The sequence below is a fragment of the Podarcis filfolensis genome, assembly GCF_964270895.1.
Source record: "Podarcis filfolensis genome assembly, chromosome: 8".
In the NCBI taxonomy this organism is placed as follows: domain Eukaryota; kingdom Metazoa; phylum Chordata; class Lepidosauria; order Squamata; family Lacertidae; genus Podarcis; species Podarcis filfolensis.
The window spans coordinates 4,816,099-4,844,081 of record NC_139611.1 but is presented as its reverse complement, the minus strand read 5'-3'; the positions used below and the strand labels follow the sequence as shown (position 1 = coordinate 4,844,081).

Below are 27,983 nucleotides of genomic sequence, written 5' to 3'. Positions count from 1 at the left end.
TTTGACGTGCTTTCGAACTGCTAGGTTGGCAGGAGCAGGGACTGAGCAACAGGAGCTCACCCCATTGCGGGGATTCGAACCGCCGACCTTCTGATCAGCAAGTCCTAGGCTCTGTGGTTTAACCCACAGCACCACTCGCGTCCCATGGCAACAGTAGTTATGGCCAAAGGACCGACTCTGCCACAAGGCAAAGTGAGGCGATTGCCTCAGGTGGCTGACACGGACAACGGCCCCTTGGCTGCTCCTTCTAAGCTCTGGGGCCATTCCTCTCTCTATCAAAGGACAGAGTTATTTACGGTGCAAGGGCTGTCAGAGCTGTGGAAAATGCTGTCCGATTCCCAGTACTGAATTAAGACTCAACTGTCAATCCACTTGGCTTCTGTGCAAGGAATAATGAGGGGCGTCGCCTTGTACTGTGCCTCAGGCAGCAAAATGTCTTGGGCTGGCCTTGCATGGCCAATGCAAACACACACACGCATGCAAGCACAAAGCTTTCTCTCTTTCATTGTGATTCCTGCTTTGCAGGGCGTTGGACTAGATGACCAATGGGGTCCCTTCCAACTCTACCATTCTGTGATTCACTGACCCTCACAGGCATGCCGTCACATGCACACATCCCACCTAAAATGTATAAGGTCTTTATGTTTTTTGAAGGGTGGGGCTTCACGGTCCAGCTTCAGATAGTTATGTAAAAGTTTTCATCCTCCAGCCTTGCATTGGCTGAAAACGTAGCCAATGACTGGGGAGCATGTGGGTGTTGCATATCCCCCAGTTTCCTGGATCTCGTGCATAAAAACCCAGTGCCTGGAATGGTGAAAGGCAACAGCTGAGAGAAACCAAACTCCGAAGAGTCGCAATGGCTTCCACTACATTCCTGACTCTGCCTTCTGGCAAGAAGATGCCGCAGCTGGGCCTGGGCACCTGGCTGGTAAGCAAAAAAGGATGCTTTGCTCATCTAAATTGTTGTTCCTCTCTCGCTGTCAGGAAACTGGGTGGGAAGCTGAGAGCCAGACCTCAAAACTTTCTCCAAATTTAGGGATGGCTATGGGACTCACTTGAGAGAAATGCAATTTTCCTCAGTCAGTGGCAGTTTGTTTTATTTATTCACAAAGGCATTTACATACCACTATCCAGAAAAGGTATCGGAGCCATTTACAACAATTGAATGTTAAACCACACAATCAAAACCACATTTTATAAAGTTTAAATCAGAAATCGGTGAACTGTTTTGGAAATATGGATTCTTACTTGCCTTGCATAGGTCTGGCAGGAAAGTAAAGTTTTCAGCAGGCACTTAAAAGTTGGCACAGAAGGCACCTGCTGAATCTCTTGTGGCAGAGAGTTCCACAGCACCAGGCCAATGAGACTAAAGGCTCAGCTCCTTGCTGTTGTCAAGTGCACCTCACCAACTTGAAGAATGGCCAGTGATGTTCCTGCAGATGATCTCAGTGATCGAGCTGGGATTTGAGGGTTCAGGAGGATCCTGAGGTACTCTGGACCTAAGTTGTATGGGGCTTTGTAGATTAATACAAGGACCTTGAACTTGGCTTGGGGAGCCAGTGCAAATGCTTGGGGGGGGCATTAGGAATGGAAAGAGGACTCCTGTGCTCATTCCCCACTTGTGGGTTTCCTAGAGGCATCTGGGAGAATAGGATGCTGGACGAGGTGGGCCATTGGTCTGGTCCAGCAGCCACCATCTTCTTACTTATTATTATTTTATTTACTGCATTTATACCCCCCCTTTATCTGCGGAGCTCAAGGTGGCAGAGTGTGGTTCCCCCTCTCATTTAACCCCCACGGCAACCCTGCAAGGGAGGTTAGGTGGAGAGGCAGTCACTGCCCCCCAAGGCCACCCAGTGAGCTTCATGGCCGAGTGGGGATTCGAACCCAGGTCTCTTGCAGGTTCTAGTCCAACACTCTAACCATTACACCACGCTGACTCTCAAGTTCTTACCTGTAGCTGCGATCTTTTGTGGGTGCTGAAGGGATGAGCTAGCTGCGAGGGACACTGTTTTCTGTTAATAATTTTAATATTTCTTGTAAACTACTTGGAAGCTTTACTATAATCAAGTGGTATATAATTTTTTTAAAAATGATTTTTATAATCTTGCAGACTAGAAGTTAGCCATCCCTGTTCTGAACTTTGGAGGGAGGGGAGAGACTTCTGAGTTTAGCAAATAAGTTGACTAAGAAAAAATCTGGATGGTTTATTGTAGGAAGACAGAGCTTTTACTCCTTTCTAAACTCTACTACAAGATTCAATAGAGGCCACCAGCTTAGATAGCTTTGGGTAAGGGGGGAAAAAACCCTTCCCCCAAATTCATGAAGGATTGGTGGAGTTTCCATGTTCAGGGACAGTCTACCTTTGAATACTTGCTGGGAGGAAAGGAGAAAGGAGGTTTGCTGCCTTCATGCATTTTTATAGGGCAGGGTGGGGGGCACGGGAGATGAGTTTATGGAACCAAGGGGCCAGTGGCCCAAAAAAGTTTGGGAACCAATGATCTGAAGTTGAATCCCATCCACCCCCAATCTCCAAAGTGGGGGTCAGTGGCAGCTGGGAATCCCATCTCTAATGCCCAAAGCATGATTTTGCTGGTGAGCACAGCTTAGCAGTTCCCATGCTATTGATGCTCATTTTGAGCTTTTGATAACAGGTGACAAAGAACTTTCTTAGTGGTCCTTTAACCTAAAGAACAAAATGCTTTGTGGTTTTTAATGATAACAGTGCGGGGGGGGGGGCATTGCAAAGCAAAACGAATCCGCTTTGGGAGGTGGCTTACAAGCACGCCCCTGGGGTGTAGGAGCCCCCATTCCTCAATCGGATGCCCTCTGCCTGTTTGGGGGACTAAAGCACCCCTCCATTGCTAGCCATCCTGGCCCTGCCAGATGGGTCTGTTGGAAGCTGGGCCTGCAATTGTAACCACCGTTATAATTATCCATATCCTTTCCCCCAGGCTGGGACTCAAAGTGACTTGCCCTAATTAAAATGACACAGATAAAAGACAAAAAGCTTTAAAGTTATAGAAGACGATCGTTGAAAAGTAACCAAGCTCTAAAACAAACTAGTAAAATGCAAAAAAATAAAATAAAATAAATTCCTTCTAGTAGCACCTTAAGAGACCAACTAAGCTCATACCAATACCAAACTTAGTTGGTCTCTAAGGTGCTACTGGAAGGATTTTTTTGCTTGTTTCGACTACGGCAGACCAACATGGCTACCTACGTGTTATTAAAATGCAGATGTTAAAAACAGTACAGCACATCTGGGCCAAAGCTCTGAACTTTCAGATTTGAAAATAGAAGATCAGCAGCCTTGAAAATGAGGGATCAGCAGCCTCACCTGTCCCGGGGACAGTCTACGGGATATCTAACAATCCGGGGAAGCAGCGGGAAACGGCGCTGGAATAAGGGAATTTCCCGCAAAAAAAGGGAAGGTTGACAGCTATGATCTGGGTGGGGGGTGCCCAGTTTGGAAAAACTGCTCTGGAGGGGGAACAGGCCCCTCCCAGGCCTGCTGCATTCGGGGCAAGTTGGCAACTTTCACCAGCCCCATCTTGCCCCGCAGCAGCTCTCCCTGTCCAGAAGAGCCAGACCTTTGCAGGTGGGAGGAGTCCGTTGGCTGGACGGAGAGAGGAAATAAGAAACATTTTGCTCTGGAAATCTTATCCCATCCTGGGCAGCCAGGAAGCGCCTTGGGGCAAGGCAGGGGAAGGCGAGGAGAGGAACCAGCTGCTGGCCACCTTCCTTGTCCGACAGAAAGGCCCCTACTTCGCCCCAGGCGACCAAGCCCCAGCTGAGCTCGGGAACATCCACCCTCCCTGTCTCCCGTCCTTTGGGGGAAGGAACAGCCAAGCACAGCATTGCAGAGGAGGCACATCAACACTCCTGACAGCTGGCCGTGACCCCAGCAAATATTGCCGTGATTCATATAATTGTAAAGTTGGAAAGAATCCCAAGGGTCAGCTTGGTCAAGCCGCTCAGAATGCAGTTAGATAGCACTTATATCGTGACCAAGGCTGTTTCAAGACTCCAACAGCCCTGTGGGGTAGGCCACATTGTCCCCATAACTTTTCTGTACGCTTTAAATCCTCCAGCAGGCATGTCCAAAGTCGGTTTCGGGGGCCTGATCCAGCCCGCCAGTTGGTTTAATCTGGCCCCTGTAAAATCCTACAAAAACCTCAACAACTTCAATCCTAAAAAAAAAGGTCAACAACTCTGGTTGGCCCTCGTGGCTCTTCACTTCATCAAATCTGGCCCTCTTTGAAAAAGGTTTGGACACCACTGCGGGAACAAAAGGCAGGTTCTCTAGAAGAGACTGGCATCCCACCTCCAATACCGAAGATGGCACATGCCCACCATGGCTGGCAGACACTGGTCCTCTTATTTGCCATGAAATTGCTCACTGAAGTTGATTTGGCCCAACCTAAGGTGCTTTGTGGCACAAGGGCGGGCATCTCTTTCAGGCCCAGGCTGCTAGTTTTTATAGTGGAGGGTGTCGGATATACAGGGGTACCTCGAGTTAAGAACTTAATTCCTTCTGGAGGTCCGTTCTTAACCTGAAACTGTTCTTAACCTGAAGCACCACTTTAGCTAATGGGGCCTCCCGCTGCCGCTGCACTGCCGTCGTGCGATTTCTGTTCTCATCCTGAAGCAAAGTTCTTAACCCGAGGTACTATTTCTGGGTTAGCGGAGTCTGTAACCTGAAGTGTCTGTAACCCAAGCTACCACTGTACACCATAAAACTAATTTCAGGGCAGGCTGCATCATTAAACTATATAAAATCAGCAAGAACAACCTTTATGAAATCTATAGGGCAAGAACATAAAATAAAGAAGTCCATTCCTCCCCTGGTCATCCTGTGATAAATAAGCCATTCTTAATTCAAGGAGAAACTGTGGCAGAAGAGGGGTGTTTTAGTCTGGGTTCTTCAGTAAATGGGCTCCTTGCCCCCCCCCCAGCTCAGCATAATTCACACCAGCCACTCCTCTCCCCTCCTTGCCAGAATACCAATTTCCTTTGTTTACACAAACACAAAATTTCTTCCAGTCGGCGTAAACCTGGCTCCAGGCAGGACTTCTTTCAGGACAAAAAAACAAACCCACTTACGTTCTGACTTTGAGAACAGCATAACGCAAAGCAGACGTCTTGCCTGCTTGGCAAATTGAGGTCAGGCTCGCTGGGACATCTGAAAAAGAGTGAAAGAGGGTCTTCTTAACAAAGACATCAAAGAATGGCAGCAGCTTTGGGGCAGTTTTTGGTGGGCAGGCTTCGGGTAACAGGGACTGGGCATGATGTGAGGTGAACTACGGTTTGTGGACTACAGTCGACTCAACGCCATCAGTTCCATAATGAAGATAGGCAGCATAGAAATGAACTTAAATGAAATAAATATGTAAAGGGATTATGGTGGGGGGAGGGCGGGCCATTTTCAGGCAGAGGGTCAGATTACCTGAATGAAATAGGGATGGACAGGGTCACACAAACAATGGGTAGAGTTAGTGAATGGTTTCTTGGGTTTGGGTGATACTCAGAGAACAGTGGTTTATTCAATGCTTTTAACTTTAAGTTACTGCAAAGTTACAGAGCTGGTAAATTCTAATCTGTTTAAGCACATTATTTTTAAAAAAATATGCAAAAGAAGAATGAATTATACAAAATGTACAATGGGGAGGAAAAAGCCAGATGTACAGAGTTTGCAAACAGGTGTTCCAAAAGGCAATAATCAATATCTATTTCACAGTAAATCTATACACATTTGTTGCATTAATTCGTTTTTTAGAAGTATGTTCTAAAGTGGTTTCTTATGTACATTAAGGATACATATTTAGAATCCAATTGTGGTTATATTGGCGGGTCTTTTTCTTATGTTTGTACATCTAATTAAATAGTAGCAATATATTATAGGGTGTTTTTTAAAAAAGCTTTTACAAATATTTTTACCCATGATGCTCAAAGTATCAATGAGTCTCTTGTGCGCTCTCTGCATAATCAAGTGAATGTTCTTAATGCAGGGTGGAAGGTGGCAAAGGGCCTCTTGCAAAATCATATTTTACATTCTAGTCAATGAGCATTAACACAATAGGCGTGGGAAATGCAAAACAGGTGTATGTTTAGGTATGTCTAGCCTGGAGAAGGAAAGATGAGAGGTGCTATGGTGGTCATCTCCAAACATCTAAAAGGCTGTCAGACGGAAGATGGAGCAAACTTGGTTTCTGCTTCTCCAGAGGGGAGGACCCAAACCAATGGATTCAAATTACAAGAATGGAGATTCTGACTAAACTTTAGGAAGGGGGTGGACTTTCATTGGAGGTTTTTAAATAGAGACTGGATGGCCCTCCGTCAGGGATTCTAAAGCTGTGTATTCCTTCACTGGAATGGGTTGGACTAGATGTCCATTGGGTTCCCTTCCAACTCTACAATTCTATGATTTAAATACACATGCTGGAGTTGAGTATCATTTAAATTGGTGGGACTGACTTCTGAGCAGATCAGGTTGTCCAAATTTTCCAAAGTGCCAGTTCTTACAGAAAGGCAGATAAGTCCTTTCTTTTTAAACCCTGTGGAAGTTCTAATCAACAGGGCTCTTGGATTCATTTTACAAACACTGGAAATTCGCAAACGGTCCATTTGGACTTTTGAAGAACTTATTATGGGCAGCAAAACTTTTTTCTTTGCGGCCAAGGGGCCTGCCTTAATGTTATGCATTTTGCAGAAAATTGTGTATTTGTTCTTGTCCTCCCACACAAAGGGTTTCCGCTGGCTCCGTTCCACAATTCAGAATTAAGATGCCATTCGCTTGACTGACACAGGTTTCGAGTTGTATTTCCTGAGGCCAAGCCCAAAATTAAGCCCAGATGGGAGGCATGGAAGCTTCAGTTCCCTCCTCCACCGTCCCCTGATGCATAACCAATTTAATCTAGCTGAGATGCAGAGGAAATTCTTCACGCAGCACAGAGTTAAATTATGGCACTGGCTCCCACAGGAGGCAGGAATGGCCACCATCTTGAATGGCTTTGAAAGAGGATTGGACAAAGTCATGATGGAAAGGGCTATCAGTGGCTGCTAGCCAGGATGGCTAGCCTCTGCCTTCATGGTCAGAGGCAGCAATGCTTTTGAAGACTAGTTGCTGGAAACCACAGGAGAGGAGAGGCCTCTGGTGCTCCATTCCTGCTTGCTGGTTTCCCGCCGGCGTCTGGTTGGCCGCTGTGAGAACAGGATGCTGGACTAGATGGGCCCGATCCAGCAGGCTCTTCTGATGTTCTTATATGTGTGCAGCAGGTGAAGCCAGCTGCAGTCATACAAGGCTGGATTCAGCAAACTGGGAAACCTTGTTATGCTTCCAGTGGCTTCCTCATGAGAAGACTCCAACTGCCCGCCCACTGCAGAATAGGAAACGGTTGGTTGTACCAGATGGGACGAGATCAACAGAAAGGGAGCCATATCTGTCAGAGTGCCCATTATGTGGGACACAATCTAAGCCAGGCTTCCTCAGACTTGGCCGTCCAGATGTTCTTGGCCTACAACTCCCATGATCCCTAGCTAGCAGGACCAGTGGTCAGGGATGATGGGAACTGTAGTCTCAAAACATCTGGAGGGCCGAGTTTGAGGAAGCCTGATAAGCAATGCACTGTGTGATTCCTTGAAGTATCCCAGAGGTACAAACACTTACGACACATGGTGTGGCTTCTGGTAAGAATAGGACAAGTTTCTCCTCCCTCTCTCTCTCTCTCTCTCTCTCTCTCTCTCTCTGCTTATTTCACATCTTCTTCTTCTTCTTTTGTTCATCTGATAAACATACATTTATCAAGCATTTTCAGGGCAGCTCACAAAATTTAAAAAGGATGACAATAAGATTGTTAAATCAAGTTAACAAGAGCCCGGGAAGCAAGGCAAAGAGCTTAAAACCTTGCCGCTTTGCATCGGGGTGGGACAAGGCCTGTTTGGTGCGCTGGCTACACAAAAGTAGGGTTGATCATGCAGGGGCGGTTCTGGGGTGGTTCTAGCTACACTCAATTTCAGCTTTACACACAATCTCAGAACCTAACCCCCTGTGCAAGTCATGAGTTGACTGTCTCTCTCTAGGGTGGAGAGCCCTCGCAGTCAGAATGAGGTGGGCTGGGAAGGAGGAGCTATCTGCCACGGCTAGTTCTTGCAAGTTGCTTCTTCAGCTGTGCCTCCGGGGTGAAGGCCCCTTTCTTGCTCAAACCATTTGGCTTAAATCTGCACCCCAAATTCCTGGCGCAGGTTCCCCGTTATTTCAATTTCCACACAGACTAATGTTCGGACAAAAGTTGAAACGCAGATGAAGGCCAGCCTCCCAGCCTAGCTGTTTACAGGAGGCGGCCTCTGCCGTGTCACGCAAGGCCCCTGGCCACGTTGCCAGCCCTGAGGCTGCCTCGAACGGGCAGCATCTGTGCCTCCAACACAGAGCCCCCCTGCCCAACCTCTCGCTCAATGCTTCCTTGTTCTGCAAAGCTGGCAGCCGTCTCCGTTGGGCGTTATCATGCCAAGATCACAGCCACAGGCAGAGGCATGTGACGACTGTTCTGCCAGCTTAATCCCATCCACACCCTGCAAGCTAAGTGGAGCGTTGAGCCAGCTGTGAAACTTCTTGAGAGAAAGCCACCTGAGGGCACATCTGCACAAGCGACTTACACCGGCCTAACCCTTCCTCTCCCCTGGGGAGCAGGGAGTTCTGAGAGGGAGGCATGGAAGGAATGTCCTCTACCTCTACGAGAGAATCTTTGGCAGAAGCCAGCTCTCTCAGATCACATCCAGATGACCTGTTTCTTGAGCTTTCGTCCTCATTTGTTTGCACAAAGTCTTTGAGGAGGATAGAGAAACATCAAATTGTAGAGTTGGGAGGGAGCCAAAAGACCATCTTGTCTCAATTATGTTCATTGCTTATTGAACAACAATTTCTTTGGGCAGAGGTCATGCAACAGGCATCATCAACACAGTGCCCATGGACACCAGTGTGCCAAGCAGCATGTTGCATGCGTCTTAGCATATATCTCCTCAAAAATTCACAATGCACAAGAGGTCATTTACTCTTCCTGCTCAGATCCTGTTTGCACATCCTCAGCCAATCCGACAACATGCTCCCTTAGCTATGCCTTTCTTTCACTGGTTGCCAGGATTGGCACTGGGTGCCCACCTTCCCACAAGTATGGCAGCTGATGTAGGTTGTTTCCAACCCATTGAAGAAGAAGACTGCGCTGGGGAGACCATGCCCACACAAAGATGTGGTCCTCCTGTCTCTTTTTTCTGCTCTTTTACATGTGGCAGCCATTTTGTGCTGTGCTACACCTCCAGGGCAGCCATTTTGTGACTGACGCCTACAGCACTTTCTCCAAACTTTTGGTGGGGCCCCCCATTACAATGCCACATCAAGTAACCACTATTGTACACTTGTCATTTGAAACCATTGGTTCAAGTCCTACCTTCCAGAGCCAGGAGAAAACAAGTTTCTTTCGTGTAACAGCCCTTTATATATTTGAAGATGGCTATCATACCTGTTCTTTCTGGAGTTCTCAAAAGCTTTCACACACTATTTTGTGTTGTTTTGGTTGGCCTAATTAAGCCTATTGGCCTAATAATGGCTTGGGGTTGTATTATGATTATGATTATTATATTTATTGCATTTATATATCACTTTTTCCTCCAAGGAGCTCAAGGTGATCTACCTGGTTCTCCCCTTCTTCACAACAGCCCTGTGAAGTAGGTTAGACTGTGAGGCAGTGACTGGCCTCCAAGGATACCCAGGGAGCTTTGTGGTGGAGTGAGAATTCAAACCCTGGCCACCCAGGGCCTAGTCTGATGCTCTAACCACTAGACCACATTGGCTTTCATTTGAACTCTTGCCTCTTTCTTTCTTGTGAGGCAGGACAACTGAGCCTGGCTGATAAGACCAGAAAAGGTGCAAAGCAAGGGAGCCTGGCTATGGCAGGACATTGTGCCTCGCCTTGCCAGAGAGCTGGGGTTGCCTGAGGGACTTGGCCACAAGGCAAATAAAGCCTTTCTTCTCTGTTCAAATAGGCAGAGCTCAAATTCTCATCCAGCCCTTGTTGGCGTGAAATGGAAAAGGGCCAGCTCAAGATAATGGATTGTGCTATCAAGTTATTGCTTAACAAGGAAAATAAATAGTACCCAGCCCTTGTGTACACCCCTCTCAACGGGCGGACAGGTGTTTTGGTGTCCAGTTAATTCATCCAGGTCTGACTCTTGCTTCTTCTGGTTCTTTTTTCCCCACAGACCATGGGTGGTTCCCTTAAATCTGGCCACAAAAAGGGCTGTTTACCTGCAGTGTTTACCCCTCCCCAGTTTAGACGTGCATTTACGCTGCTCAGGGTGTCGGATCATGCCCACAGAGCACCCGACTGCTTAAGTCTTTAACAGGATTCTTTAGCTGAGATCTGTGCATTGCAAGGGGTTGAATTGGAGAACCCTGCAAGTGTGGTTCTAGGCCAACAAGTGACTGCTTTGTGTCTCCCTTTATACAACTCACCGAGGGAAAGGCTTAAGTTTGTTCCATAATTTCCTGGAAGATCAACCAGATTATTTCAGAATTAATGGCTGCTGCCCAGTGCGCACGTGTTTGTAACCTGGCACAGGGCTTCCCAAGCTGTGGTCCAGGCAGCACCAGCTGCCCATGAGCTTCATTCAGGTGGTCATAGGGACTCTGTGGATTTGGGGTTGGAGACAGCAGGCAGCCCATCCATCACGCTAAATATTTATGTTGATTTTTAATTCTTGAAGTCTCCTTGTCGCAGACCACTTGAAACTTGGTGGACCACTCAGTGCTTTTTCTGTCTTTTCCAGCAACTGTGCTGTGCTAGATTAGTCATAGCATCATGGAATCCTAAAATTGGGTGGCACACCCAGGGACCATCTAGTCCAACCCCCTGTGATGTAGAAATCACAACTAAGGAATCTCTGACAGATGGCCATCCAACCACTGTGTAAAAACTTCCAGTGAAAGAGAATCTGAGATGCCAAATGATTTACAATCAATTTTTTTCCTGCTTTTATTTATTATATATTGCACTTAAACCCTGACTTCCTCTCTCGCTTCCAGGCATCACCTCTGCTTTCCATGTGTGTTTGTGAAAGGTGGGTCTTGAGGGCATGATATCCGCATTTCCAAGGGTCAAACAAAGTCTTCTCTTCCTGTCAGTCTCCTCCAGGTATCGTCCAGGGGGCCATTGAAGTGGCGATTAAAAACGGCTACCGGCATATCGACTGTGCCTACTTTTACGACAACGAGGGGGCCATCGGGGAAGCTTTCGAGAAAGTGTTGAAGGAAGGGCTAGTGAAGAGAGAGGACATTTTTGTTGTCAGTAAGGTGAGCTGCTGCTGCTTCTGCTGCCAAAAAGCTATGAATACAAGTCCCTGGGGGAGGCTGCGTCTGAAATAAGCTTTGAAAGCAAAATCCAAAAGTCTGAAGTTTCTAGTTCAGAGCTTCAAGTTCAAATTTCAGAGACTGGATATCCAAATTTGCATCTTGGTTATTAATAATAATAATAATAATAATAATAATAATAATAATAATAATAAAAATAAATAAATAAATATTATTTATACCCCACCCATCTGGCTGGGTTTCCCCAGCCATTCTGGGTGGCTACCAACAAAATATTAAAATACAATAGTCCGTCAAACATTAAAAGCTTCCCTAAACAGGGCTGCCTTCAGATGGTTCTGTTTCCCATCATTTGGTAGATACAAAGGCAAGGAAGTTTACCTTGTTTATTGCTCCTCATTTGTCTCGTGTTTTTCCAGAGAAGATCCCACCATTGTATTTAAGCCTTTGCGGGGGGAAAAGCCTTTTTTAAAAAATATTACAGCAATATATAAATAAAATTTCCAATTATTTTGAATTCAAGCAAACTTTTAGACATGCACAAATTCTGGTTGGGGAGACGGCCTGTGTCCTGTGATGCTCTGAGGAACAAGAAGAGCAAGGAGGGCTGCTGTCCTAGAGGGGCCTCTGGCCTGATCCAGACACAATGCACCTCTGATGTTCTAAATTGCATGTCTCCTCAGACTCACTTGAATGCTCTTCCTTTGGCAGCTGTGGAATAGCTACCACGCTCCTGAAGATGTGAAGCCAGCTCTCCTGGAAACCCTGAAGCTGCTGCGCCTGGATTACCTGGATCTGTACCTGATGCACTCTCCCATGGGCATTAAGGTGAAGTGGAAGTCCGCCTGGCTGTCCTGAGCAGCTCATTCTTCCAGCTGTTTCCCCAGAAAGGTCTCTCTGGAAATGCCCTGCTCTATCTAATCTGGAAGCCCCCACCCAATAGTCCTTGACTGAGCCAAGTTGGCGGGGGGGGGGGACACACTTTGCAGCTACACAGGAGTCAGGGAAATGCACTCTGCATCTGCTCAGGGGCATTTATGTCTATTTGCGTTTCGTACGTTTCAGTAGCACCGAGACTTGCAACGCAGAATAAAGGCTGCCTTTGGTCTGCTGGCAGGTTCAGTGTGGGAAGTTTGGATATTCTCAGGTGGGGCTCACCTGAAGCAATGAAGCAATAGGCAGGCAGATCTGCCCCATGGAGAGGGATCCATGGGGCGTCTCCTCTGCACAAGCCTTGCAGAAATAAACAGGACCCGTGCAAGAGGCCGGCAGTCGTGTCCCATTCATTTCAGTATGGCTCTTGCGCGAGCAGAGCTTTCCAAACTGTGTGTCACGACACGTTCGTGTGTCGGCTGCAGTGTGTAAATGTGTCACGCGAATGCTCCCCATGCTGCTCCTGAGGCTGGAAAGGGGTTTAACTTCTGGTTTGTTTGTAAAACTGAATTGCCGTGTCGCCGAATGATGCAAAACTGAATGATGCATGTCTAACAAGTGTCACACCAACATGAAAAGTTTGGAAAGCTCTGTGCTAGAGGAATAATCTATGTCTCAGGTTCATCAGGAGGGAAACAGGCGCCACCTGGTGGCAGCAAGATGATCCTGCTGCATCCTGTCCTTCTGGCGGTGGCCTGTTTGTGTACCGCATTTTGCATGACTAAATACATGTGTGCTCCAATCCATTCTGTTTGATTATTGATCTATTAAATTTATATACCGCCCTTCATCCAAAGATCTCAGGGCGGTTCACAAAATAAAAACACAAAATACATAATAAAGACAAGAACAAGGAAAACCCATAACGCCCCCCCAAACACATTTTAAAGCACATGGAATGTCCTTTTAAATAACTAGCGGGGGTGTGTGGGTGGCGATGGCGGGCCAAAGCGTGGGAGCATTAGGGAGGGGGGTGCTCTGGGAAAGCAGGTGAACAGGCAAGCAGACCGACAGGGGAGGGGGAGGGGGATCAGAGCAGCCCCCCCCCATGGCTGTGGAGGAAGTCACTGGTGGGGTGCAAAAGTTCAAAAGAAAAATAAAGAATAATAAAAAAGCAGTGCACTCTCCCCCTCACACAGAACATCTCCCAAAGTTCATGTGGGCAGATTGAGGAGCGGATTTTGGCGGTTCCCAGTTGCTAGGGCACCTTCCACACAAGCTTTAGAAAGATACCCACTGCTGACCAATCCTTTGTCCTGCTCTCTGCCATGCTCAACGCTCATGGGGCACCGCCACTGCCACTTGGGTAGATTGCCGAGCCGTTGCACCCATCAGCAGGTGGTGCCAAGGAGCTCCACCCCACCCCATGCTGCTCTCCCCCCTTGCCAGCTGGTGCTGCTGGTCTCAGGGGTGCTGCAGAGGTGAGTGGGGGGCTGCTGGGGCAAAGGTCTCAAGGGGTTCAATCTGTTCACATTGAAGATAAGATAAGAAGTCTGTGTGGTAGAGTCTTTCATTGACTTTATTCAGTACTGGACTGGTGGACTCGGGGAGTGCTCATGGTCCATGGGTCAGGGGGCACAATACTTGCCTTGCCCCGGGCCCTGGCAACCCACACTATGCCACTGGCACTGATACGTCTCCTTGCCAAGGGCTCAAGGGAGCTTAGGTACACCTGCTGGGGGGGGGGGGCAAGGCAGGTGTGAGCAGCCATGCCTTGATGGCTAGCACAGTCTCTCCACCCCTCATGCTCTCATTCTCCTTCGTGTAGAACGTGAAGGGTGATACCTTGCCCCAGAAGGATGGGAAGGTTCTGCAGACTGATGTCGATTACGTGGACACGTGGAAGGTAAGCGACAACCACTGTGCCTCTTGCCACAAGTTGCCTGCTGGATCAGAGTCCTGCTGACAGAGACACCGCCAAGGAAAGGGGCTCTTAACTTGGCAGTAAGCCCCACTGAATTCAGTGGGCCTCACTTCCAGGTAGTCATGGCTAGCCTTACATTGTCATGTTCCTGTCCTAGGGACTAGTTCATACACAGAATCATAGTAAGCAAGAAACACAGGCGGCTTTTTAGAAAGTCCAGCTTGGATCCCTGGTGGTGGGAGAGAACAATGTTGCGAGGGCAGCTCACCTTTCTAAAGTCTCTCCCCCCCCCATCTTTGGAGGGTTGTGACTTCTGACCAGTAAGACGCTGAGTTTGTTGGTCAGGTCCTGCACCTCTCCCACAGGCCTCCTAAGCACCATTTTTGCAGAGACTGGCAGGAGATAAGTGACAGACTAGCCTAGAGAAATGGTGGGGGCAGGTTGAGGCCTTTCTTTTTTCTTTTTTTTTTTTTGCTGTAATGTTTTTTTTTTATTATTAAATATTTATTGGTATTTTCAAAAAACACACAGCAAACAAAAACAAAAAAATAAACAAAATAAAAACAACACAAAAAAGCATATTCGAAACTAAACAGAAAAATAGAAAAAACACATACAGTTTCTGATACTTATTTTCCTCAACCTTGTTTCTCAGACCTCCTCACACCTCCCCTTCTTGTATTCCAATTTAAATTGTCAATTCAGCAAGTCCTTAACTTATTTCTTCACCTTAACTTAAACATTTATTCTAACATACTGTTATTTTACTTTACTTCTTTTTTCCATTTCCTCCATTTATTTTTAACAGCCTTATTTTCACTTAATTTAAAAAAAAGAAAAAAAAACCAATTTCACCTTATTAAAATTACACATCAATACTTATACCTCATTAATTTATTCTTAAACCTTTTTCCTAAGGTCGACCAAAATTTCCCTTCCACGGTTTACCCAATTTCCTTACCACTAACAAAATATAAAACAAACAAAGCAATGCAAATTATCCTTATGTACCCTTTGGATTCCCAACCTCCACCCACCCTTCTCCCGGTTCCAGTCCCCAACCAATATCCATCAGTCTTTATATTATTTATTTAGCCTGGAGATCTCAGGTCCGAGGCCCTTATGTCTCTCTCAGTTCCTTTCTGCCGGTCTCTTTGATAGACCTTGATGTTAAGCCCCAGGTCTCGGAGGGGCTCCGGCCCAACAGAATCGGTGTTGCTTCTAGCCAGTCCTCCATACTTAAAAGCAAAAGCAAAGCCTATGGGGTATTCCAACTCTTGTTTCAAATTTCTTTCAAATCCAAATGTCCCCACAGCTCCAGCTTCCACCTTCAACAAATTTATAATCCTCAGGTCTTCAGATCTCCTCAAAAGAGGATCTCTCCATTTTCCAAATTCCCAATCAAACCAGGCTTTCCGCATCCAGTTTTTATTGTCCTTTTTTATCATCATGTCAGGCCTCATATTGTAGCTCTCCTTTGACTCCTGCAAACCTCCATCTCCTCCTTCGTTTTCTTCAAAAAGAACATATTGCTCCATCGTGTCTACGCTTTCGGTTTCATTTATTTGTTCAGTTAAATAGGCTTCCTGTTTCAAATCCTTATCAGACTCCAAGCTGTTGTTTACTGTCCAGTGTAATAGCGATACCTCTGTAGACAAAGCATCGTACTCATCTTGTAAGTTTCCCAAGAGAACCAGTGCTCTGTCCAATTCTGCTTGGAATTTAGACACTCCAGCCATTTTTGTAATGTAGTATCCTTGTTACCCCTCTAGGGGGATTTAATTCCTTGATCTTCCTTTCAGCTCAAAAACCAAAAGTCCAGTTATTTTGTATCAACCTTATTTTCAACAAGTTATCCCGAATAAACCAGCAAAAACAGCAGAAACAATGTTCTCTTTTTCCAGCTGACAACTAGCTGACTAGCAGCTCACTTGACAGCTGTCAAAATCTTCCATGCAACAGGCTTTCTCATCGGACGTTCCCGGGTCTAGGGGGGGGTGTAGTTTCAGCTCCCAAAATTCTTTTTATCCTCCAGAATATCTTCTTATAATGTCCAAACCGTGAGGTCAGGATCTTTTGTTAAAAAAAAAGCAAGAAACAGATTCTCTCGACCTTAGCTGCCCAGTCCTTTGCTTTAAGTTGTTTACAAAGAGGGGGGGGGGTGGACTTCCTTTTTAGCCCCTTCCCGCTCGTTCCAAATCCAAGATAAGAAATTTTTTAAAGTTCCAATCTCCGTATTACTCACGGGTTGATGTTTTAGGATCCAATCACTCTTAGAAGAAGTTGGCGCTCTCTGTCAATGGCTTGCGGCTTCACTCCGTAGACGAGGGAGTACTCTCAGCCCCACGCCTTACCCTGCCTCCGTTCCGAAGCCTTTAAAAAGGCTCCGTCGCGGATTGGGGGGGCGCAAATGGTGCCCGCCGAGTCTCTGTGTTCACAGGCATCCGCGCCTGTGATTTTAAGGGTCCCCGCTTCGCCGCAGCGGCCAGACCCAGACACTACGGAGCCGATTCCCTCCGGAGCTCGGAGGGAATCCGCCATTAAACAGTGGCACCAACCCGGAAGTCCCAGGTTGAGGCCTTTCTTCACAGCCCACGCCACCTCAAAACACACAGGGCTACCACTTCACACCTTTGTCTACCAGCCATAGTGTGTAGAGAAACACAACCGGATCTTTTCCCCTCCCATGTCCCTGTTGCCTCTAGAGTGACCTTTGCCGACCTGGTGCCTTGCAGATGTTTTGGACTACAACTCCCATCACCCTTAGCCAGGGACCAGCTGCTCTTAAACTTTTGAACTTGTCCCTTTTCTTGCAGGCTATGGAGAAGCTGGTGGATGAAGGCCTGGTGAAGTCTATTGGGGTGGCCAACTTCAACCAGTGCCAGTTGGAGCGGCTGCTCTCCATCGCAAGGATTAAGCCAGATGTTCTCCAGGTATCCTTCTTCTTCTTCTTCCATTTGGAAGTGTCAGAATTGTATCCAATAGGAGGGAGGCCATGTTAGACAGCCTTGGCCATGGGTTCAAATTCCCACTTGCTTGAGGATGCAGCTGGTGGCCTTAGAAGCTCATGTTATGATCTCCCAGCATTTGCTCCCTGGCCTTATTGATATGTGCCACCCCAATCTCCAAGCAGTGAGAGACTCCAGGGGTTCCATGTGCGTAGCCCGGGTTTGGTTTCCTTGTGGTGTTTTTAGGATGTATGGTGTAATTTGCACATCTATACAACCTGAGCACAAGATGGAGGAGCTCACAGCATCAGCACCCCGACAGATCTTGCTTCTCCATGAGTCACAGCTTTGGATCCAGCACAGAGCAAGCTGGTCTCTGTTTCTCTATCTTCCAGCATGCTTCCAGCTCAGCTCTGTCTCTCACACTCTGGCTACTGTTCTCTTACCTAGCAGCTAGTGAGCAGGTGGAGGAAAGGCCCACCATCACTTGTAGTTCTTTCAACCTAGCCCATTCTTTTGGGATGCTAATGAGGACACTTAAGTGGTCAGCTAAGGTCTTTGTCTTACAAAAAAAGCAACCTCTTCTGTTAGTTTGCCTACCCATGCTCTAGGCTCTCTCTCTTTCCTCCACAGGTGGAGCGGCACGTATACCAGATCCAGCGCGCGCTGATTGCTTTCACCAAGGCCAAAAAGATGGCCCTCACAGGATACAGCCCCTTGACATCCCCCAAGCGTCCCTTGTAAGACACTGTCTTTTGTACCTTAAGGGCCCCCTGTTCTGCTCTGCACAGCGTACGCATCTTCAGTAGTTCTTCTGGCAGGCAATACCGGGTTGGGGGTGGGATGGCTAGCCTGCGAAGAAGGGCCTCTGCAGGTGGCTTGTGGACTTGGCATGCGTCCTGATTTCCCTGCACAGCCTATGGCAGAGAATAGATTATATCCAGTCTCTATTGAGCTTTCATTCTGTTTTCTTTGGGTTGGATATTTATATGACAATAAGCGCCCTGCCTCCATCCCAGTCCCTCTTTCCGCGTGTCATTTGGTCACGCCACACTTTCCCATCCTCATCATGTTGCAAACCTCCCCCAGCAAACAACCCCCCCCCCTTTAAAGTGGATTGTTGTGCTAGGGCAACAGAACCTTTCAACTCACTTTAATGGTGCAGACACACCCCTACAGTTTGGGGGTGTGCTTGAATCTCTCCTGAAAAATAGCTAGAGTCTGGAGGCACCCTGAGTTACGTCAGGACACAGTTCTCCAGTGGAGCTTCATTCCTAGAATAAAGGACCAGGTGGAGTGGAGACGTCTTTAAGACATCCTCGCTTGCACTGAGCTGCTGGGAGTGAAGGAAGTGTCCCCCAATCTGGTCAGCTCTTGCATGTAAAAGGTACAAAACCAGAATCACTGGAGCAGTCAACTCCTCAAAGGTGTTGTGACTTGATTTACTGAGTTAAAAAGCAGATGATTAATCAGCTGATTAGATTCAAATGTGTGTTCATATTATTCTTCTTGAGACACCAAGGAAAGGGAAGATGATTTGTAATTTCATAAACAAAAACAACCATCTGTTAGACCTCTAATAACCTCATTTTCTCTTTAATTTATTGCTACGAACATTCAGCACAAGCAGAGTAGATTGAAAACCAGACCCATCAATTAAGATATTTTCCCTCTCTCAACCCTCCCTCCTCCAGATTAATTAGCTAAAGCTTTGGTTGCTTAATCCACATGCTGATAGCCCCGGGCTCCTTTGGAAGGGAGGCATAGACATGAAAAAAACTAATTGATTACAAATGCAAAAGAAAAACAGCCTTAGTTTGAAAGGCTCTTTCCTCTCTAGCCCTCCAGGTCCTCTGGATCCTAAGAATGGCATGGAGGACCCTGTGGTGAAGGAGATTGCTAAGAAGCATGGGAAATCCCCAGCTCAGGTAAAGTGTTCCAGGTGTGCAGGTGTGTGTGGAAGTGTGTGCAAATAGTTGTGGTTACAACAGAAAACGTCTCCTTTTTTGCAAGTTGACTGCTTGTGTCAGGAGTTACGACCCAAGATCAGAGGTGGGTGGGGAATACAGAGAGCAAGGCAACGGTACCAGTTTCGAAAGTGTTGTATTAATTTTGCTTGTCAAATAATTCCCAATCGTGCAACACAGCTACTCAAGCACTGCAAAGATTGTTTCTCTAACTAGCCAGCCAGCCTAGTATCACAGAGGGATGGATGGAGGAGAACATTGGAGGGCAGCTCGCTGGGGTGCCGCAGAGCCCTTTCCCTCAAAATGTCTGCGTCTCTAAAGTACTTACCATTTTCCTGCCGTTAGTTGTTCAGTCCAAGTCTCTTTGTTGACGAAGGCCCAAGTTGCATGGCAGGCAAGCTGAAATTGCATAATCAGGATGCTGTTGCCCTTTGTGGAAGACCACTGCCCTGACTAGGCAATTTCAACCAGTCCTTGCCTTGACAAGCTGTAACTTCCAAGGAAAGGAGATCGCCTCAAAGTCAAAGCCCTGCTTATCTGAGATGATTCAAATTGCTGAAAGCTGTTGTCGGCTGAGTTAACATCCAGTCAGACAGTTTCTCCTTCGTTTGGCATGTGACTGATTACATTTATTTATTTATTTATTTTTATAAAATATTTATTAGCATTTTCAAGAAACACATAACATACAAAAAACCAAAAAATAAACAAAACAAAAAACACAAAAATACATAATATTCAAAACTAAACACAAAAAAGAAAAAATAGAAAAAACACATAAAGTTTCTGTTACTTAAAATTCTTAACCTTATTTCTCAGACCTCCTCGCGCCTCCCCTTCTTATATTCCAATTTAAATTGTCAATTCAGCAAGTCCTTAACTTATTTCTTTACCTTAGCTTAAACATTTATTCTAACATACTATTATTTTATTTTACTTCTTTTTTCCATTTCCTCAATTTATCTTTAGCAACCTTATTTTCAATTAATTTAAAAAGAAAAAACCAGTTTTACCTTTTTAAAGTTATACATCAATACTTATACCTCATTATTTATTCTTAGACCTTTTTCCTAAAGTCGACCAAAATTTCCCTTCCACGATTTACCGAATTTCCTTACCACTAACAAAGTATAAAAAGCAAATTATCCTTATGTACCCTTTGGATTCCCAACCTCCACCCACCCTTTTCCCGGTTCCAGTCCCCAACCAATAACCATCAGTCTTTATGTTATTTATTTAGCCTGGAGACCTCACGTCCGAGGCCCTTATATCTCTTTCAGTTCCTTTCTGCCGGTCTCTTTGATAGTCTTTGATATTAAGCCCCAAATCTCTGAGGAGCTCCGGCCCAACAGAATCCATGTTGCTTCCAGCCGGTCCTCCATCCTTAAAAGCAAAGCCTATGGGGTGCTCCAACTCTTGTTTCAAATTTCTTTCAAATCCAAATGTCCCCAAAGCTCCAGCTTTCCCCTTCAACAAATTTGTAATCCTCAGGTCTTCAGATCTCCTCCTAAGAGGGTCTCTCCATTTTCCAGACTCCCATTCAGACCAGGCTTTCCACATCCAATTTTTATTGTCCTTTTTTGTCATCATGTCAGGCCTCATAATGTAGCTCTCCTTTAACTCCTGCAAATCTCCTGCTCCTCCTTCATTTTCTTCAAAAACCACATATTGCTCCATCGTGTCTGCACTTTCAGTTTCATTTATTTGTTCAGTAGAATAGGCTTCCTGTTTCAAGTCCTTATCAGACTCAAAAATGTTGTTTACCGTCCAGTGTAGTAATGATACCTCTGTAGACAAAGCATTGTATTCCTCTTGCAAGTTTCCCAAGAGAACGAGTGCTCTGTCCAATTCTGCTTGAAATTTACGTACTCCAGCCATTTTTATGATGTAGTGTCCCTATTACCCCTCTAGGGGGATTTTAGCTCCTTAATATTCCTTTCAGCTCGAAACCAAAAGTCCAGTTATTTTGTAACAGTCCTCCTTGTTTTCAACAAATTATACCAACTAAACCAGCAAGAACAGCAGAAACAATGTTCTTTTTTTTCCAGCTGACAACTAGCTGACTAGCAGCTCACTTGACAGCTGTCAAAATCTTCAACGCACCAGGCTTTCTCATGGGACGTTCCCGGGTCTCGGGGGGGGATGAAATTTCAACTCCCAAAATCCTTTTTATCCTCCAGTAGATCTTCTTATCGTGTCAAAACCGTGAAGTCAAGATTTTTCATTAAAAAACACAAACAAATTCTCTCGACCTTAGCTGCCCAGTCCTTTGCTTTAAATTGTTTACAAGAGGGGGGGGTGGACTTCCTTTTTAGCCCCTTCCCGCTCGTTCCAAATCCAAAATTAAAAAACTTTTTTTTAAAGATTCCAATCTCCGTATTACTCACGGGTTTATGTTTTAGAGTCCAATCGGTCTTGGAAGAAGTTGGCGCTCTCTGTCAATGGCTTGCGGCTTCACTCCGTAGGCGAGGGAGTACTCTCAGCACCACACCCCACCCTGCCTCCGTTCCGAAGCCTTTAAAAAGGCTCTGTCGCAGATTGGGGGGGCGCAAATGGTGCCCGCCGAGTCTCTGTGTTCACAGGCATCCGCGCCTGTGATTTTAAGGGTCTCCGCTTCGCCGCAGCGGCCAGACCCAGACGCTACGGAGCCGATTCCCTCCGGAGCTCGGAGGGAATCCGCCATTAAACAATGGCACCAACCCGGAAGTCGTGACTGATTACATTTAAAAGAGTCGTATGATAGAGATAATGGAAGCAAAAGTGTCGTGAATACGTGAGTCCACAAGGTTTATTGAACAAAATAGCTGTTATTTATCATGGTTCTTATTGCATGTGCAGTTTTTCTTGAGCTACTTCTAGGGCTTCACGCGAGTTAGAAACAACAATAAAAAAAATCCAGTAAAACATTTTTAAAAACATAACAAAACACCATAATGTTTTAGAATGCCTCTTCCTGAATGGCCTCCTAAAAAACAGCTTCAGGACCTTGGTCAGGCTCTGACTTTGGTGGATCTCTAGAAGGCCCCTTCCTAAACCACCTCTCTTTGTGCCTTTGCTCTCTGAAGTCAGTGCAGGAGCAAGGAACGGCCTTTGTTGTTGGTCTAAGGATTGGGGAGGGACCATAGACTCAGATATACAGCTGCAAATAAAACATTTTAAGTGTGCTTTAAGTGCAATATACAGTGTGACACTGGATGGCGATGACGAGCCTTAGGGAAAATTCAATGTATTTTTAAAAGCACTTTAAAAAAAACAACATTTTCAGACCATTTTTTGTATGTGTGTAGATTTCACACATGAAGCTCCCATGTTCAGTCCCTGACACCTCAGTTAAAAGATCGGATAGCAAAACTCGGAAATACTCTGTGGGCAAAGCAGATGATATTGGGCTACATCATCTCATCTGATCCTGTATATAAAACAGCTCCGAATATTCACAAGGATGCACCAGGGCACAGAAGCTGTAGCACTAAGATAGGAAGGGGATGGTAGATTCTTACATGGAAGCGGAATTGACCGGCACTGCAGAACTGCTACTTGCAGTATCTCGGGGACATGAGTAAGAATCTCTTCCAGGTGACCAGGTGGGGGAAGCTTTTTCTACAACTGACAAAGGAAGATAAGCAAAGCTGCCTTTCACAGAGTCAGACCACTGCTCCATCTAGCTCAGTACAGTGGTACCTCAGGTTACAGATGCTTCAGGTTACAGACTCCAATAACCCAGAAATAGTACCTCAGGTTAACAACTTTGCTTCAGGATGAGAACAGAAATCACGCCATGGCAGCGGGAGGTCCCATTAGCTAAAGTGGTACCTCAAGTTAAGAACAGACCTCCAGAACGAATTAAGTTCTTAACCCGAGGTACCACTGTACTGGCAACACTGGCCAGCAATATCCAGGCAGAGGTATCTCTCAGGTATCCCCCGGCCAGAGAGGCCGGGGATTCTACCTGCAGAGACAGTGACTGCTTCTATTCATGCATCACTAACAATATCCACGGACGTATGCTGGCAGGCTATATTATTACTATCAATAATATTTATTTCTAACCACCTCCCTTTTCTGTTTAAAAACACACGCATGAAGTGCTTACAGCGAAGGCTCAGTGAAAATATTTGCAAGGCCTTTGTGGTGGCTGTAGTGTTGACAGTGGAGGGGGCACTGACCGTCCCCTGGGTGAGGGCTGCTGGTTCAAGGCAATCTGGGTTGGTGGTCCTGGCTCTTGAAAAAGGCAGGTGTCCAAGTTTGTGATGATGAATGTTGCCAGTTCCCGGACACAGCAAGTACATGGAGAGTCCAAATGATGACCAGTCTCTCCTTATCGCCAATGTCTCCACAGATTCTGATCCGCTTCAACATTCAGAGTGGCATAGCCACTATTCCAAAAAGCCAGACACCTGCTCACATCATCGAGAATTCAAAGGTAAAGTAGACGTCAAGCTCTTTCTACTAACACCTTTAAACGCTTCAAGATGCTGCAGACTGGAGGCTTAAAGGGCCGAAGTTTAGGATGCTACTTGAAATATGAATAGTGTGATCTTGCTGTTAAGGGGGCGAGTAAGCCCATAGATATCAAAGCTCTTCTTTTGAAAAAGTGTACTTGATTCTTTAAATATTTGTTCCTTTGGACTATTAAGCACTGAGATTTTAAATTCACATGAAAATAAATATAAAAATGCAGCATTAAGCTAGATCTTGAAATGCCCATGATGATATTAAACTATCTTGTATTCCAAGCAGACAAACTTGAAATTAATGGACATGACTAAGTTGGGTCCATTAATCTCAGTGGAAATTACTTAGATGGTTATCACCCAAAAAGACCAGTATCACAGTTAAACAATATCAACTTAAAATGGCCATATTTTTTTTAAAAAAAAAGGGAGGGAGGGGTTCGCCTTTGTAACCTCAGCCAAATGTAAGGTTAAACACTGAGTTTTCAATGAGTTTTGGAGCATGGGTTGTGAAAGTCTCTTATAACCCCACATAATTTGCCTCCCTCTGACTGGTGTCAAAAGGTAGTTGGGGTGCAGGAGAAAGCTGTTTTTTTAAAAAAAATATCCATTAATATCTTTGCTACCAACTTGAAAGTAAGGGGGTTTAAAGTTTCTGTCTTGGACATCAGGCCTCAGATCCTTTGGGATTTTCTCCTTTTCAAAGACTGCACCTACTTGCACAGTGCCAAGCCAAGTATTTCCATTGCTTCTCTTCTTTTATAGGTTTTTGATTTCCGACTGACGGATGAAGAAATGAAAAAGCTGGAATCGCTGCACTGTGGGGCACGGGCTGTGGCCTGGGACATCTTGGGGTGAGTCTGTGTGCTGAAAACATCGGACACTTTAGGGTGTGCAACATGTAATTATTTTATTGCCTTATATCTCACCTTTTTCTTAAAGATGCTCAAAGTATCTTTAATCCCCATTTAATCCCCACAACAACCCTGTGAGGTACGTTAAGCTGAGAGGCAGCAACTGGCACATGGTCACTTATGGCTTAGTCCAACGCTCTAACCACTACACCACACTGGCTTCCCAGCACAACATGGAGATCAAAGGTGCTGTCTAGGTGGATGAAACACCCATATTGGCCTCTGTTTGACCTGTAAATAGGAGAAATGTGGCTTTCCTGAGCTCTCTCCGGCTCAGTTTACCTCTGTAGAACAATTGTCATGAGGTTGCTGACAGTCAGATTGGCCAATGAAGATGGGCCACAGCTCCTTAGCAATAAACCCACCCACTGCATTCAACAGATTTGCCAGAGCTAGCAACTCAAGTGTTCAGGGGCCTCATGTAATGCCAAGGGCAACGCAGCTGGGAAAGACTAAGGAGAGGCTTGACCTCTGAACTCACATAGGGGTGGGCAACTTTTTGGGTGAGCGTTCTGCAACTCAAAACCACAGGAGGCAGCACTAACTTTGTTGGGTGCTTTGTTTGTTTATTTCATAAATTTTGTACCTCGCTTGATTGTTAAAAACACACACCAAAAACCTCAAAGAGAGAAAACAAAAAAATTACCAGTAACAACAACTCCTTAAAACATTCATAAGATAAAACCAGCAATAAACCAAAAACAGATTAAAACGCACAGCAACATTCTACATGTCTGGTTAGCCTTGTCTAAACAAAAATGTTTCTAGCAGGAGCCAAAAAGAGCACAGCCAAGTTGCTTGCCTGATAGCAACGGGCAGGGAGTTCCAGAGTGTGGATGCTGCCACATTTAACTTTAGCATCTTCACGCAGACACGAGGCTTTGTAAGCATTGTTTATATTTGGAAACAGCTGTATGTGGTAGGAACAACCAGCAGGTTTTTTTGTTTTTGTTTTGGAATCATAATAATAATTATTTATACCCCACCCATCTGGCTGGGTTTCCCCAGCCACTCTGGGCGGCTTCCAACAAAATATTAAAAATACAATAAAACATCAAACATTAAAAACATCCCTAAACAGGGCTGCCTTCAGATGTCTTCTAAAAGTCAGACAGTTGTTTATTTCCTTGACATCTGATGGGAGGGCGTTCCACAGGGTCAGTCCCACTACCAAGAAGGCCCTCTGCCTGGAAGAACGACCAGCGTTCACAGCAAAGCTTTTAGGTAGAAGATGCTGCAGGGCTGTCATTGATTTAAGGAGTGTTGCTTTTCTTTGCAGGATGGGGACCCACAAGCACTACCCTTTTACCAAGGATGAGTGATTCTGCAAGCAACAGCGCTCACCCCTCCCGGGCTTCAAGGCATGGAAATAATGGAGATGGCTTCTGCATTTTGCATCTAACCAAAGCGAGTTGATTCTGCTCTCCCAAGGCTGACTGCTCCATGTCCTCCCTGTGTCTCATGGGGCATAAGTGAAATGAGGACGAGTGGTTTGTCTGCAGTGAGATCTGATGCTTCTGCTTCCGCTGGACTTGACCCTGCCCCACTGGCAGAGGAAGGGGGTGCGACAGGTGCGGCCTGCCCTAGGTGTCATCCCTGAGGGGGGGTGACATCACCGTGCCACCCCCCTGGGAGGCTAGCCCCACCCCCAAGTAAACAGCTAGCCCCACCTCTGCCCTGCCCCACATGTTGGAGTTTAAATGCTTGACTTTATATGCACGCTCAGCTTTCTGCATCGCACCTGCAGTTTGAAAAGTTCTGTATGCTTGGGGTGAGGGAGAATGTTAAGTGTGTTCCATTTTCCCCACTCTGAAAGTTCACTGAATGAAAAAAATAAAAATATTCTCCCATAGTACGATTGCTCGAGTCTCATGACTTATTTGCAACTTCACTTTATTTCTGATTTATAATTTGTTAAGTTGTGGGTGAACGTATCAGACGACACAGCGATGCTTCAAACAGCTCTTGTTTATTCACAGGCCAGGACAGAACTGAACTGACGGGTTCAGTCAGCCTGCTTATATAGAGCTCCAGTACAACGCAACTGTAACAACTTTCTATAACTATCCGATCACTGAACGTCACTTTCGATCCCTTATTTGCATCACTATCTACAGTATCCCCCTGCTGGCCCAGGGTGAGAACTTCAGTACATAACATAATACTGAATTATTTGACTTTTCATGTCAAAGTGCAAGTAGATAAATAGGTACCGCTCCAGCAGGAAGGTAAACAGCGGTTCCGTGCGCTGCTCTGGTTCACCAGAAGCAGCTTAGTCCTGCTGGCCACATGACCGGCTGTACGCCGGCTCCCTCGGCCAAGAAAGCGAGATGAGCGCCGCAACCCCAGAGTCGGCCACGACTGGACCTAACGGTCAGGGGTCCCTTTACCTTTATTTGTAAAGTTTAGAGATTTAACTTGAGGCTAAAGCAGGTATGATTGGACCGAGTCTCTGACCCGTTACAGAAATAGTAGCTAACGCCTCAGTCTAAAAGGCATTATCAGCATTCGGAAGGACTGGCTTCCATATAGCGGAAGCTGCAGCCACAAGCATAAACGTCAAGGCATAGGAGCAGAACTGTTACCTTGGTATTCCACACATCCAGCAGGGCTTTGACCATTTATGCAGCCAAGGACCAATGCTGAGCTGGGAAAAGGGGTTGTGGTCATATGTTCATTTAAATAGTGTAAATGGCAGGGTTAGAGGCAGTGGCGTAGCGTGGGGGGTGCAGGGGGGGCCGGCTGCACCGGGCGCAACATCTGGGGTTAGGGCAAATCCATGGGTTAGGGGGCGCAAATCCACGGGTTAGGGGGCGCAAATCCACGGGTTAGGGGGCGCAAATCCACGGGTTAGGGGGCGCAAATTATTTGCCTTGCCCCGGGTGCTGACAACCCACGCTACGCCACTGGTTAGAGGTGCCTGTTCAACAGCAAGTTTGAAACCATGCTCTTTTCTGTACTGTGCTGGGACAAGCAATCCTTTGTGAGGAAGTAAAGAAGAATTGCAGCCTTTGCTTCTCCCAGTCCTTTTATCAAAAAGGCAGCCTGGGATGTTGAATGTACCGCCAACTGCAGCCTTTGTGGCTCCTGCTTAGGGCAACACTGCCTCCTAACGTTGCTAAGCAGTACTTGATTTTGCTTACAGCAGGGGATGGATGGCCTGTTACAAACCAAGGTCTGCTGCTGCCAGAAATAGTAGCCCCTGGGTCAAGTTCAGTGTTCGAAACTCCCATTGCTCTAGGCACATTTTGCAACAGGGAATTTCATTCAATTTGAGCTCTGGGCGCAGAACTGTGCCTAACATTTCGGATTTAAACTGCAGAGTGGAAGGAGGACCTGTTATTTGCATCCCTACTTCCAGCTACTCTCTGAAGACAGGAGAAGAGACCCTCTTAAGAATATTAGGGGGGTGGGCAGGTGAAGGACCAGACCATGTGAAAAATGAACGTAATATTTTAGCTGCAGTTCATTCATTTTCAGCTTTGTATTCTTGTTATAAAAAAAGAGCAGCTAGACATTCCATTGTTACACTCATAACATA

General features: G+C 46.0%; 1 protein-coding gene and 1 long non-coding RNA gene across 3 annotated transcripts; one reads left to right on the top strand and one right to left on the bottom strand.

The window, feature by feature from the left end:
- The first annotated feature begins 458 nt into the window (after window positions 1-458).
- LOC310769828 (aldo-keto reductase 1B-like) lies at window positions 459-26,297 on the top strand. Its single transcript, XM_083629633.1, has 10 exons — window positions 459-928; window positions 11,177-11,344; window positions 12,074-12,190; window positions 14,064-14,141; window positions 16,976-17,092; window positions 17,741-17,847; window positions 18,948-19,035; window positions 23,414-23,497; window positions 24,294-24,382; window positions 25,722-26,297. The coding sequence occupies exons 1-10, from the start codon at window positions 857-859 to the stop codon at window positions 25,762-25,764; spliced, it is 963 nt and encodes a 320-aa protein (XP_083485759.1). The 5' UTR covers window positions 459-856; the 3' UTR covers window positions 25,765-26,297.
- On the bottom strand, window positions 11,288-23,405 carry LOC310769931. Of its 2 annotated transcripts, XR_014551862.1 has the most exons (5): window positions 21,771-23,405; window positions 19,403-19,676; window positions 17,904-18,024; window positions 11,744-11,825; window positions 11,288-11,417 (listed from the first exon to the last, which is right to left on the bottom strand). It is a non-coding gene; the product is annotated as an uncharacterized lncRNA (long non-coding RNA). The 2 variants fall into 2 exon arrangements; XR_014551863.1 differs by lacking the exon at window positions 21,771-23,405 and having other exon boundaries at window positions 19,403-19,700.
- Window positions 26,298-27,983: the final 1,686 nt, after the last annotated feature.

Excerpts from the sequence above, each read along its gene's own strand:
- LOC310769828 (XM_083629633.1), top strand. The coding sequence starts at position 857 with ATGGCTTCCACTACATTCCTGACTCTGCCTTCTGGCAAGAAGATGCCG. Across the intron at positions 14,142-16,975 it reads ATTACGTGGACACGTGGAAG|GCTATGGAGAAGCTGGTGGA; the intron begins GTAAGCGACAAC and ends CTTTTCTTGCAG. Across the intron at positions 19,036-23,413 it reads ATGGGAAATCCCCAGCTCAG|ATTCTGATCCGCTTCAACAT; the intron begins GTAAAGTGTTCC and ends ATGTCTCCACAG.